The 12,823-nt window shown below is 38.5% G+C and overlaps 3 protein-coding genes and 1 pseudogene across 3 annotated transcripts; all 4 read right to left on the bottom strand.

Annotated features, from left to right (window-relative positions):
- Positions 1–326: 326 nt before the first annotated feature.
- LOC110763649 (uncharacterized) lies at positions 327–1,898 on the bottom strand. Its single transcript, XM_021966481.2, has 2 exons — positions 1,609–1,898; positions 327–659 (listed from the first exon to the last, which is right to left on the bottom strand). Exons 1-2 carry the CDS (start codon positions 1,823–1,825, stop codon positions 517–519), a joined length of 360 nt encoding a protein of 119 aa, XP_021822173.1. The 5' UTR covers positions 1,826–1,898; the 3' UTR covers positions 327–516.
- Positions 1,899–2,241: 343 nt separating this feature from the next.
- On the bottom strand, positions 2,242–3,970 carry FKBP13 (FK506-binding protein 13). Its single transcript, XM_021966446.2, has 5 exons — positions 3,533–3,970; positions 3,244–3,336; positions 2,758–2,818; positions 2,586–2,654; positions 2,242–2,476 (listed from the first exon to the last, which is right to left on the bottom strand). Exons 1-5 carry the CDS (start codon positions 3,902–3,904, stop codon positions 2,412–2,414), a joined length of 660 nt encoding a protein of 219 aa, XP_021822138.1. The 5' UTR covers positions 3,905–3,970; the 3' UTR covers positions 2,242–2,411.
- A 2,139-nt stretch (positions 3,971–6,109) lies between these two features.
- LOC110763623 (pentatricopeptide repeat-containing protein At5g66520 pseudogene) lies at positions 6,110–8,396 on the bottom strand (annotated as a pseudogene).
- Positions 8,397–8,535: 139 nt separating this feature from the next.
- Positions 8,536–10,174, bottom strand: LOC110763622 (pentatricopeptide repeat-containing protein At5g66520-like). The gene has a single exon (XM_021966447.2). It carries the CDS (start codon positions 10,005–10,007, stop codon positions 8,628–8,630), a length of 1,380 nt encoding a protein of 459 aa, XP_021822139.2. The 5' UTR covers positions 10,008–10,174; the 3' UTR covers positions 8,536–8,627.
- Between the last annotated feature and the right edge of the window lie 2,649 nt (positions 10,175–12,823).

Raw genomic sequence — 12,823 nt, 5'->3', positions numbered from 1 at the left:
AAAATTGTTTCTTGCAAAAAGAATTCAAAACAAAACCATGTATATATATAAATATTTTAGCATATTTTCACAAAAACATAAGTGATATGGTGGTTAAGGTGTTGAAGGAGTAAAATGGGAGGGGTTCGAATCCCTCTATTGGGATATTATCGTTAATATCTCGATACATTGCCCAAATCATTCATAAAAATGTTGAAGTTATCTCCCCGATAATATCGATATTTAATACCTTGATTGTGACCGTATAGCCGAAAAACCAAGAACAAAATCTAACAGGGAAGAAGAGCATACTCGTCTGCCAAATTAGCATCAGAACAAGATGGAACTTGCAGTTTCAACAGAAAAACATCCATAAATGCTGCTTAAATTCAAAGTTAACATATGACAGGTGCTCTCGATTTCAGTTTTCGGAGGATAACTCTCAAGTATCTATAAAATAAAACCAGAATACAAGACAGCCTTAAAGATACTCATATCCAATTGTGGCTACAATTGGGCATTCATCTGCTCACAGAGTTAAATATGACGCTTCTTAACCTTGCCCCCCTTGCCTTGACGCCTTCTTTTACCCACCTTGAATACCCTCTTGGATTTCTTGCCTATCCCACCACCAGGCTTCAAAAAGTTCATTCTTTGATTGCCACCAAACATCTCCACATCTATTAAAGGAAAAAAGACATCATCCAGATCAGTAAACTTGAAAATAGCCAGCAGATAAATTAATTGATGCTGATTGGCAAGAAAATGCTACAGGTCATTAAGAAAACTCAAATTTCGTAAATCACATTCTTTCCTGTAATATATAATCATCCAAAAGGCAGGCATCATGTAATTGTAATTATGCATAAGAATGCTAGAATAAAACCTAAACACTAATGAAAAGCACCAAGTGTATATTCAACATAATATATTATTTATTATCCAACAAACCTATGGTGCCACAGATTCCCGCCAAATGAATACTCTTATATCTTGCTTAACAATAGGGAAGACATTTTATGAAAACATCAGATATCCAACACCAAGGGATACAGAAACTAAAAATCTACGTCGTTTGGAGATAAATTACTGAAACAAGGCCTCCAGCCCATCTAATTCTATTTGTTTGTTCACTTGTTTGTTTGTGTACTTGGCCATTTTACATAATCAACTCTAAATTCAGACTACCTTTATAAACCAAGCATACGGATCATGCTTTAAGCTGAAATCAAATCCATACGAAAACCTTCTAGATAGTGTTTACGCTGGTAAACAACGAGAATCCCGGATATACAACTCACTTCTTGAATAGTATCTTTCTGAAATACAAACCTACTCTAGTTATTTTTACGACCAAAAGATCATTTTTCACAATAACTCCAATAATATACCTTGTAAAGAGAATAATCCATCACAAAACATGTATATCTGTCCTTCTTTGAATATGTTAAGAGCTAGCAAAAAGGACCGTTTTCAATCATCAAAGGGCATCACAAAAACCAAGTGGGTGTATACAAATTCAAACAAAACTAGCAACAAATAGGGACTAAATACATAATTTCCAACAAATTAAGTAAAACATAGCACATGGGAACGTGAATTTAGCACAAAAGCGTAATTGGAGCATACCCATGTTGCTTGTTGAGGCCGTAGTGCTGTCAGTTGTAGTGACCTCCATAGCAGACGCGGATTTAGGAGGGGGCCGTACAGGCAGCTTAGGGGCAGCGAGGGCAGCTTCCTGGGCAGCGAGCTTAGCTTCGTCTTTCTTGTCGTAGTAGGGCTCCACCATCTCTCTCCGAATGGCTCTCAGCCTCTTCTCTCGCTTACATCTCATCGACTTCGCCATTGTCACCGCCTTTTGCCTCTTGATTTTGGGTTTAGGGTTTTGCGAAACAAAAGAGACCCGAATAACGATTTAGTTTAGGTATTTATATCTTCGGAGTTTGGAGATTCATACAGCCGGTCCGGGTCGGCCGGTTCGGCTCTGTTCGGTTACTTGGTCTTGGATTATTATGATTTAGGGCGGATTGGAATTTCCAAATTTAGCCCCAATTGTATTGACAAAGAAATTTCTCTTAAAAATTTAATCCACTCATCTTAATTTGTAAAATTAATTTCTGCTCAACTCAGGAAAATTAAGAAATTAAGCTAGAGGCCCTCATTAATTTTCTTTTAATTATTTGATTAGTATACTCAAAGGGTAAGGTTGGAAATAGCTTGGTTTGAACTTTGATCAATGACTCATTAAGACAGACAGCTCAATTGCTAAAAGAGTCTAATATGCTCATAGGCAGAGATGTTTCTTCTTCTCATAACAATGTGCTGACATATCCAAAGGCAGCCAAACATACACATATTATCATCCCTCCATTTTACCACTGGACAAACAATTCACAAGAGACACTGCTGCTGGCTGGCTCTTGGGCCACTTCTCATGCCTTGCCAATGAATTCCACCTCAAACAGAAGAACTGAATCTGGAGGAATAATGCATGAGCCTGCACCATGGCATATATAGTAGTAAGTTAGTAAGTAACCAAATGAGACTATCTTGCACTTCATCTGGTTCTACAAAGAGAGGGAACAAAATGTGACTGCTTAGCTTACCTCCTCTGCATCCAGCTCCTCTTACGCCGTACGCGAGTTCTGGAGGAAGCTTCAAGGAGCGTTTTCCCCCTAATCAAGTTATAAAGACTAATCAACTTCTTGTTGTCATGGATTCAACAATGGTAGTGGGATTAATAAGGGTAAACATGGCGTTCATGGATTTTTACTATACCAGCAAGCATTGGAGGAATTCCATCACCACCTAGAATACCTTGATCCCACCCTTTGATAACCTGAGGGATTTCAAAGAATGCAAATTAACAATACTTCAATTTAGATAGAGAGGGCTAAAAGAGTCTTGCTTATGCGTGCTACATGCAGTGAGGTGATTAGCAACGTGATTGCTAAATGTGGTACAAATAGTTCTATTCGGCGTAAAATATTAACACGGAAAGTGTTGGGTGATTTCATTCGAGAAGGGCATTGCCTTTTTTCAGGCAACAATTTTTATGTTTAGTGGACAAGAGTTTCAAACATTGATCACAAACAAATCCCCTAAAGACCTCAAGTAAGATTCTTGAGCAACCATATCAATATTTTGAAAGCAGGAGACACCACCCAATTTAGGGAAGTCCAGAGCACAAATAAGGAAAATTTTGGTCCAGGCAAACACGAGTTGCTGCAAATTATGAACATATTCAAATGGTGATATGCACACCTCACCAACACCAACACGAAAGGTAAGGGGCTTCCCACGATTGTAGCTGCTATCAAACACCTTCCCATTCTCCAATTTCCCAACATAGTGTGCCTGCATTTGCATTACAAAATTGATCAGAACAGAACCCAGATACATAAGACCCTGATTTGCCCACTAGGTCCTAAAATTAATTCAACTCAACAACTATTAGACTTCCAAACAATTTTGTTTGTTTTAAGCAAATACAACAAAAAAAACAACAAAACCCATGTTTAATTTTCTGCAACAGAACCCATGGTATATATACCTTAATCAGCTGTCCTTGAACAGCCTCAGGGCCATATCCCACAACTTTGTCACAGAAAGCGAGGCCAGAAGGAGATACAGTTAGCTCGCAAGTGCCCTCTTCAGCTGCTTGAGTGGGTTGAGGTGCCAAGAGTACATCAAGAAGGCCAAGACAGAAGCCAAAGCCAATTGCTTCTCTTCTCTTAAGCAAATTTGGGTTCTCATTTATCTGCAGTACTTGTTCAGAAGAAGAAGATGAGCTTCTTCTCTGTGGATGGCTTAAGATTTTGACTCTTGATGTTTCTGATGTTGTGACATCCCTCTGGAGCAAAATGTTTTGTGTTCTCAACTTTCTGGGATTGCAAGTGCCAAGTGAAGATGCCAACGAACTCATTTCAATTTTCAACCAACCACTAATCTGATAGAGATAAATCAAGATTGGCTTTTGCAACAAAAATTTAGTGTTCTTGGGACTCTGGTTGAATGCTATATGGACCAACCCAGGAACTTATATGGGCTTTGGTAATGACCAACTGGAAGCCCACTTAAGGTAGCCTATGTACTACTGTATTTGCCAAAAAGATAAAAGAATAAAAAAGTAACTTTCATTCCATTTTTTGCTTTTTTGGGTGTTGATTTTAGAAAGGAATTAAACTCTCACACACTACACAGATTCTATGACTCGAACTCACGATCTTTCCAAATAGATACATAATCATACCATTCTTTAGCAAAGTGTGTCCTTTCACAAAACATAGCAAATGATTAGAAGTCTGATTATGTATCTAATCTTTACATAAATCGAGAGGTTGATTGATCTATTTTATATCGAAGTTATTTTAAAAAAACGCCTTGCGAGAAATATAGTTGATATCTTCTGCAAACAAAAAATGTAGCTTGTTTAATGTGCTAAGCTCTGCTCAAGGAATTTTCTGATTCTATGAATCTAATTCCCACATCTATGAGTCTTAAAATAGAAGAGACTTACTTAAATTCACCGTGTTTCTATTTTATTTTATTTTTTGTCAATTCCAGTTAGGTACTCTATGGTTTCACTCGTAAAACACGTTTGTCATGTCCTCTTAATTTTAACAGTAAAGTACCCCAATATTGAAAATAGATCTGACGGAATCACATTGCAACTAGGGTGGGCACGGTTCGGTTTGGACCGATTTTTGCTTCAAATTAGAATCGATTCGGTACTATTCATCCAATTTGGTTCGGTTCGGTTTTAATAAAAAAAAATCAAAAACTGTCTGATTCGGTTCAGTTTTGAACCGGATTATAAAAATTATTTTTTAATACAATTTTCAACTGAAAATTTATTTATTTAACTTGAAAATTAACAAATTATTCAATTTCATATTAAAAAAAATATTTAAGCTAGAAAAGAGAGATATTTTGAAATTGAACTTGGATAAATATTAGTTATGAGATTAAAAATATAGCATTGAATATAAATAAATATTGAAATTATATATTTTTTAATTTGACTAATTCGGTTCGGCCAGGTTCGATTTTTGAAGACATAGAACTAGAACCAAAACCCATCCAAATCGGTCCGGTTTGATTTTTGACCGGTTGTTGACTTTTTGGTCAACTCGGTTTTTTTCTGGTTTGGTTCGGTGCGGTTCGGCTCGAATTTTCGGTTCGCCGGTTTGAATGCCCACCCCTAATTACAACAACTGGAAAGACCAGGGTATCTAAATGTAAAAATTGAGAGGATAAGGACAAATATGCCTTGCGAGTGAAATCACATGATACCAAATTAGAATTTACCCATCCTCTCTTTTCTCTCCATATCCAAACCCTAATTCAAATCATTGAATCTAAATCTAGAGCTAGCCAATCCCCTCCCAATACAAAACCTCCAATACCTCCAATTACAGAATCAACAACCACCCCAAAACAACTATATCCCCCACCACCCCAAAAAGAACCACACATAACCTCTGATGTCTTAATCCTTAGTGGCCTTGCAACAACCTGCTCCCTTCAAACCAAGGTCATGTCTTAATGCTTAGTGGGCTTGCAGCAACCCTGCTCCCTACAAACCTCTGAACCATAAACCAATTCACTAACAATCTGCAAAAGCAAAACTCAAACCTATTTTGGTGGGTCAGAGGTTCAGATTCAATATGTTAATTTCCTCCAATATCTTAAATTGGTGCAATTGTGCAACCATGTGGCATTCGTAGACAATCATAATTCAATTTAGATTCGAATGTAATGTACCACCGTTTCTTCTATTTGCACTTTCAATCTTATCATTTAAGAAAATCTATATTACATATTTTCATTCTAAAGATATGCTAATTCATGTCATACTATTCTTATTTATTTACCCCTCATCTAAAGGTAGCCGCAGCATCATAAGCAAGTAACCATATGCAATATTGTTATTAATTTATATGTTAGCACCATTAGAAATACCAACAACAATTATAGTTAATTTAACAATTCAGTTTTTTTTTTTTTTTTTTTGGTTGGTCGTTTTCAAAGTCAGGTTCACAATTGAGGACACTTACACATTCGTCTTTTCTTAATTATGCTATGAAGATATTAATTCAAGAGCACCTATATATATTATTTCTGTGGATTTAGGTGGACAGTTGTGCGATTACTTCCAACTTCTTCAGGTCATGGCTTACATGTGGAAGCATTGGTGAAGATACTAATACAATGTGTAAGGAATACAAAGGGGGTGAAACAGAAAAAAGAAAAAAAAACACAAATTGATTTGAAAGAAAGGAACTACCAAAAAATAAGTCCTATAATGCATTGAGGAAACAAACCCGATCAACCGTTTGCAGTTGATACAGACACCTGAAACTTGATCCATGTCCCGATGTCAATGCTCATTTACCTGGAAATGTATCCACATCAGTCAGATTCTAGCCACCATCTCATGAGTATTTGATCGACTTAGTAGTTGCTTTGCCAAACTTAGAAACCTACTTGTGGCAGAAAAATAAATATATCTGATATGCTTTCCGAAAAGTAGCAATAGAGCCTTTGAGCACAGTTGCAGAGCATGAAGAAACTACTCTGCTTTTTGCTCCTCAATCTTGTTAGTCTTCAAAACCTCATAACAACTAAACCAGCTAATGTTATTAACCTGATCAATGCATTATTCTCGCTCGTAAACAAGTAAACCATCTCAACACATTGAAAACTCACGCCAAGTTAGTATCATCCACGTAAATTTCTTAAGTTCCCCAAAGACAGACGGAATGGAAATTTTCTACTAGACTACTATCCACTTCTAACAAAACTAGAGCCCCTGGCCTTCCTCACATGTTGGCTGACCATTAAATTCCTCACTCTTTCTGCATCATCCCACTTCCCACCCAAAGCATACAAATCTGAGATAAGAGAATAAACCCCACCGTCGTTATCTGGTTTTACCATCTTCATGACCTGCTCAACCACTCGTTCGGCCATCTCAAACTGTTTATGCTCCTTACAAGCACATAAAAAAGCACTCCAGACAACAACATTGGGCTCAAATCTCATGTTCTTAATAACCTCATAAGCTTCCTCTAACAGTCCTGCCTTGCCATACAAATCAACCATGCATCCATAATGATGAATTTGAGGCTCCAAGCCACTTTCTTCAATCAACTTGAAATATTTTCGGCCCTCCTCAACTAGTCCTGTATGCACACAAGCACTAAGAATTCCTGTGAAAGTCAATTCATTAGGTCTTACACCAGCTTTTTGCATCATCTCAAACAAAGACAATGCTGCTTTGCTGTAGCCATGTTGTGCCGATCCACAAATCAATGCAGTCCAAGACATGACATTCCTTTCTTGCATCAATTCAAAAACCCCTGCAGCTCCCTTCAAAAACCCACACTTAGCATACATGTCAACCAAAACTGTACCAATCTCCACATTCAACTCCCATCCATTCTTGACCATAAACCCATGAACTGATTTCCCCACAAGCAACCCAAGATGACCCAGGTGGGCACAACCGGATAAAACTGATCCTGCAGTCACTTGGTCAGGTTTTATACCTCCATCCATTACCATATCCCGAAAGACTGACAGCCCACACTCTTGATTGCCATTGTTCACATACGCAGTGATCAGGGCAGACCATGATGCAACATCTCTCAGTGGCATTTCCTCAAAAACCAAACGTGCTTTTTCTACATCCCCCGACCTCGAATACCCTGCAATCATCGTGTTCCACGTGACCGTGTTCTTCTCAGGCATTTCATCGAACAGTACACAGGCATCCACGAACGAGACAACAACGTACGCATGGAGAAGTGAAGTGGCCACATATACATGATTGCCAAAGCCAAGTTTCATGATATGGGCATGGAGGTGTTGAATGATTTCTTGATTCCTTAACTGGGTACATGATTTTAGCGTATAGAGCATGGAAAAACTATCAAAAGGAATAGACTCACGGTGCATTTGAGAGTAGATGTGCAAAGCTTTTTGGGGGGGAGAAGCATTTCGTATAGCCGAAGCCCAAGAATTGATGCTTTTGAAGAAAAAATAAAAGGCGTGGTTAGTGGGTCTTATTAGATGGCTGGAGAGCGAGACAACGATGGATTGCATTGCTTGTAAGCCTTGTATAGTTTCATTTGAAAAACTAGTAGTTGCCGCGCTCTGTGCATAACGTTTTAGCTGTTTGGAAATTCTTTCCTTTCAGTAAATATTAAAAAGCAAAAAAATTAAATTAAATTAAATGGAAAAGACCAAAATGATTAGTGATCCAATTGAAAATCCAAGCACAACAGGGATCAAAAAGGTATTTCACCCTTTAAAAAAAACCTATTTTAAACTAATTGAAATCTTTTTTTGGAAAAACACCTGGTTTTAAAAAAGGGATGAAGTTAGGGTTTTTGGTATGGCAGTTGCTTGGCAAATTGAAATGGATGAGCCATCTTAGGAATTGATATCAAGCTTTAGAGGAAGCTACAGGAAAGTCAGATTGCAACTCAGAACTACTTCTCAATCAGATTGGAGCATCCAACTGCTGGCCCAAATTCCAATAAAATCCTATGACAATCAAAGCAAAGAATGTTATTATTGAGATCAATCTAACAAAACAAATGAGACATCTTAACAAATTGAAAGCTCAACCCAAGTTAATATCATCCAGGTAAATCCCATGAGTTGCCCGAGGACAGATGGAATGGTAACATTCTACTATCCGTTCTAACAAACCTAGAGCCCTTAACCTTCCTCACATTTTGCTTGACCATTAAGTTCCTCACTCTGTCAGCATCATCCCACTTTCCACCCAAAGCATACAAATCCGAGACAAGAGAATAACGCCGATCATTGTTTCCTGGTTTTACCATCTTCATGGCATGCTCAGCTACTCTTTCCGCCATCTCGTACCGTTTATGCTTCATACAAGCATACAAAAAAGATTCCCAGACATAAATATCGGGTTCAAGTCTCATTTTCTTAATTACCTCATAAGCTTCTTCTAACAGTCCTGCCTTACAATACAAATGGACCATGCATCCATAATGCTGAATTGTAGGCTCCAAGCCACTTGCTTCCATCAACTTGAAGTATTTGCGCCCCTCCTCAACTAGTCCTTTATGCATACAAGCACTAAGAATTCCTGTGAAAGTCTGTTCACTAGGTCTCACACCGGCTTGTTGCATCTTCCCAAACAAGGAAAATGCTGCTCTGCTGCAGCCATGTTGTGCTGATCCACAAATCAATGCAGTCCAAGACGTGACACTTCTTTCTTGCATCAATTCAAAAACCCTTGCAGCTCCTTTCAAAGACCTACACTTAGCGTACATGTCAACCAATGTGGTGCCAAGTTCCACATTCAACTCCCAGTGATTCTTGACCATAAACCCGTGAACTGATTTCCCCAACAACAGCCCACGGGTACCCATGTGGGCACAAGAGGATAAAACTGAGACTGCAATCCCTCTGTCAGGTCTTAAACCTTCGTTCTCATTCATTACCATACTCCGAAAGAGCAATAAGGCATGCTTATGATTGCCATTTTGCACGTACCCACTGATCATGGCAGAAAATGAAGCAATATCTCTCAATGGCATTTCCTCAAAAACCAAACGCGCTCTCTTTACATCCCCGGATCTCAAATACCCAGAAATCATTATATTCCAGGTGACCGTGTTCTTGTCAGGCATTTCATCGAACAGTACACAGGCATCTTCAAGCGAGGCAAGAGAGTGCGCATTGAGGAGTGCACTGGCCACATATAGATCAGACCTAAAGCCAAGTTTAAGGATGTGGGCATGGAGATGTTGAATGACTGCATCGTTCTTCAATTGGGTGCATGCTTTCAGCGTAAGGAGCATGGAGAAGCTATCGAAAGGAACAGATTGACGTTGCATTTGACAGTAGATACCCAAAGCTTCATGGGGGGAAGGAGCATTTCGTATAGCTTTAACCCATGAATTGAAATTTTGGACAAACCAACAAGAGGCATGGTTTCTGGGTTTGATCAGATGGTTAGACAGATTGACCAAGGATTGCATTGTTTGTTTAGTTTCATAGGAAAATTAGAGCTGCTCTATGTATAACGCTTTACATACATTGCTCTCCTTTCTTTCCTCCCATTCCCATGTAACAAACATTTTAAAAAATAAACTAAAATAAAAAATAAAACACTAAAAGGGAATATTACTTCGATATAAAAAGCGTTGAGTATCAAATGAATTGTAGGATATAAAAAGCTCAATCAACTTAGTTATAATTTATTGGTCAAATGTTATCAATAATTTTATATTAAAGGCAGTCTCACGAGTTTAGAACCACATGTTTAAGGCTACAATTTTGTAATATAAGTTTAATGGTAGAGGGTCGAGATCCAAAGTGTGTATAAATTAAAAATATAAGAGTGGCACAAATTATGTGACCCAAATTCCAAAAATTCCTTTCAAGTTTGTGTAAAACTTACAAAGGTATGTGTGATTCTTAGTAAGTTTTTAAGATGTTAGTCCCTTGAGGGCTTGTTTGGTAGGGAGGCTTAGACTATACAGGGTCGTTTGGTACAGTGGATTATCATGGACTGGACTAAATTTTGGGACTGTCTTAAATTAGCTCGGATGGACCTAAGCTGGATTAAGTATTGATCTACGTTTGGTTCTGTGTCGGACTAAAAAATAATTATTTTAATATTTAATTTTAATTAGAGGGTTAATTACTGTAGACGTCCGTCAACTATGGCCCCAGTTGCAATTGGGTCCGTGAACTAAATTTTGTGGCAATTTCGTACTTTAATTTGACAAGAGGGTGCAATTAGGTCCTGCCGTCCAATTCTGTCAATTTGTCCGTCAAAATGAGGGGTAAAAAAGTCCTTTCGAGTCTGAAGACTCTCCTTCGAATCTGAACACTCGCCTTAAATCCTTGGCTTCGACCCCCAAATGAAGACTGAAGAACTGAAGACCTGAGAAGGGGCTGCAAGGGAAGGAAAAATGTCGGAGAGTTCGACAGATTCAAATAGCAGGCGTCGTTACTGCGAGTGTGGGTCGGAATCAAACGGCGGACTTCATGGACAGATCTGAATCCCGGAAGAAGATTTGAGGCATGTTGCAATAATCGGGTAAGTTTTTGTTTGAATTGCATAAGGGTTAATTGGTGTTTCGTTTTTTCGCATGGTTGGAGAAAGAAATTGGTGGTTTTTTGGGTCTGAAATTGGTGTTTCGTTTTGTTTGAATTGCAGAACAGTAAGAGGGGGGTGCATTTTTTCGAATGGGTGGAGAAAGAAACATGCGCACGAGGAAAGGAAATCTTGCCTGGGTTACTTAGGAGAGTAAGAGCAATGGAGGACGAATTGAGAGCAACGGCGGAGAATTTCAGAAAGATGGAAGAAGAGAAGAATAAATTAGAGCAAAAACTGAGAGAAGAGGAAGAAGAAATCAAGATTTTGAAAAAACAGAATCTGGGAATGGGTCAACAAGTTGTTGTACTAGAAGGGGAAATTTTGAGTTATCGACAAAGACAAAGGTGGTTCTGGGTTGTTGTTCTGTTTTGTTTAATAATTGTGATATTGTTCATCAATATGGATGATTTGGTAGTCTAGAAATGGCAGAAAATGTTCATAATGTTGTATATACTCTTGAACAGCTTTTGATGGTAGTGCAGAAATGGGCAGAAACCTGGGCTAAGGTTATTTTGTGCCTATTTGGCAATGTATCAGATTTTTGCTATATAAGCTGATTTTGTGTCGAATTGGCAGTGTATACCAAATGAACATGGGCACATTACATACAATCCAAAAGGCTTCAATTACCAATTAACATTCACCAACTGCACATTACATACAATCCAAAATACACCTGAACATTACATAGAATAGGCAAAAGAGCCTTCAAAATAACATTACCAAATAGCATACTTGAGTTTATAATTGTTCACCCAAAATACACATCCACATAGTAAGTACATAAGAGTCCAAAAATAGGTCTTAAAAGTCCACAAAATCAACCCCAATTGACAGTCTATACTTGTCCTCCTCTTTTGACAGTGTGTTTGAATCTTCCTCGCACGGGCACTTGTGAGAATGTCATTGGCGGATTGACCCTTCCTTAACTGATATCCCTTACCACTTAAGATAAAAACCACAAACAAAATATATTACTATATAGGCAAACATAAAAAATCTGAGTTGGGCAAGAATAATAGGCAACTAACTGGTTGTGAAGATGACATCCTTGCAGCTGGATTCCATAAGCCTCTTCCTCTTCCTCGTCCTCTTCCTCTGCGCCCAATAACTTCAATTTGGGCTGGGGCAGTGTCAGTTTGAGTTGGGGCAGCATTAGTTTCAGTTTGGGTTGGGGCAGTGTCAGTTTGGACTGGGGCAGTCTCAGTTTGGGCTGAGGCAATATCATTTTGGCCTGCATTTCCATTGTCAGCTGCTTGAACTTCATTTTGGCCAACATTCCCATTTTGGGCTGCCTCAGCCTGCACAACATACAAGCACAACTATACAAAATCACAACCACAGCGGACCACAGTACAAATAATTAAAATGCATAACAAAACCCTTTTTTATTAAACAACCTGTCTTCCACATCCTCTTCGATTGTGGCCTTCTTTTCCACATGCTCCACATCTAATTTTAATGAAGAGTCTTCTAAGTTTTGCTGCTGGAGCAGTGTAACCTGGAGGCAAAGGGTTTGGTGGGTTTGGGGCTGGTAATTGAACCTCAGCAGCCTCCTTTGTCCTCACTCTCTTAGGTCTTCCTGGTTGCCGCTTATGAAATGGAGGTCTAATTGGAGGCAAGCCACCCTTAACCCACTGATCCATAGAAGGGGTGGGGTGAACTATTGGTTGATATGACCTCATGTAT

The sequence above is a fragment of the Prunus avium genome, chromosome 4 (genome assembly GCF_965620075.1).
Source record: "Prunus avium chromosome 4, drPruAviu1.hap1.1, whole genome shotgun sequence".
NCBI classification, from domain to species: Eukaryota; Viridiplantae; Streptophyta; class Magnoliopsida; order Rosales; family Rosaceae; genus Prunus; species Prunus avium.
Note: the sequence above shows the minus strand (reverse complement) of the source record. Positions and strands in the feature narration are given on the sequence as shown.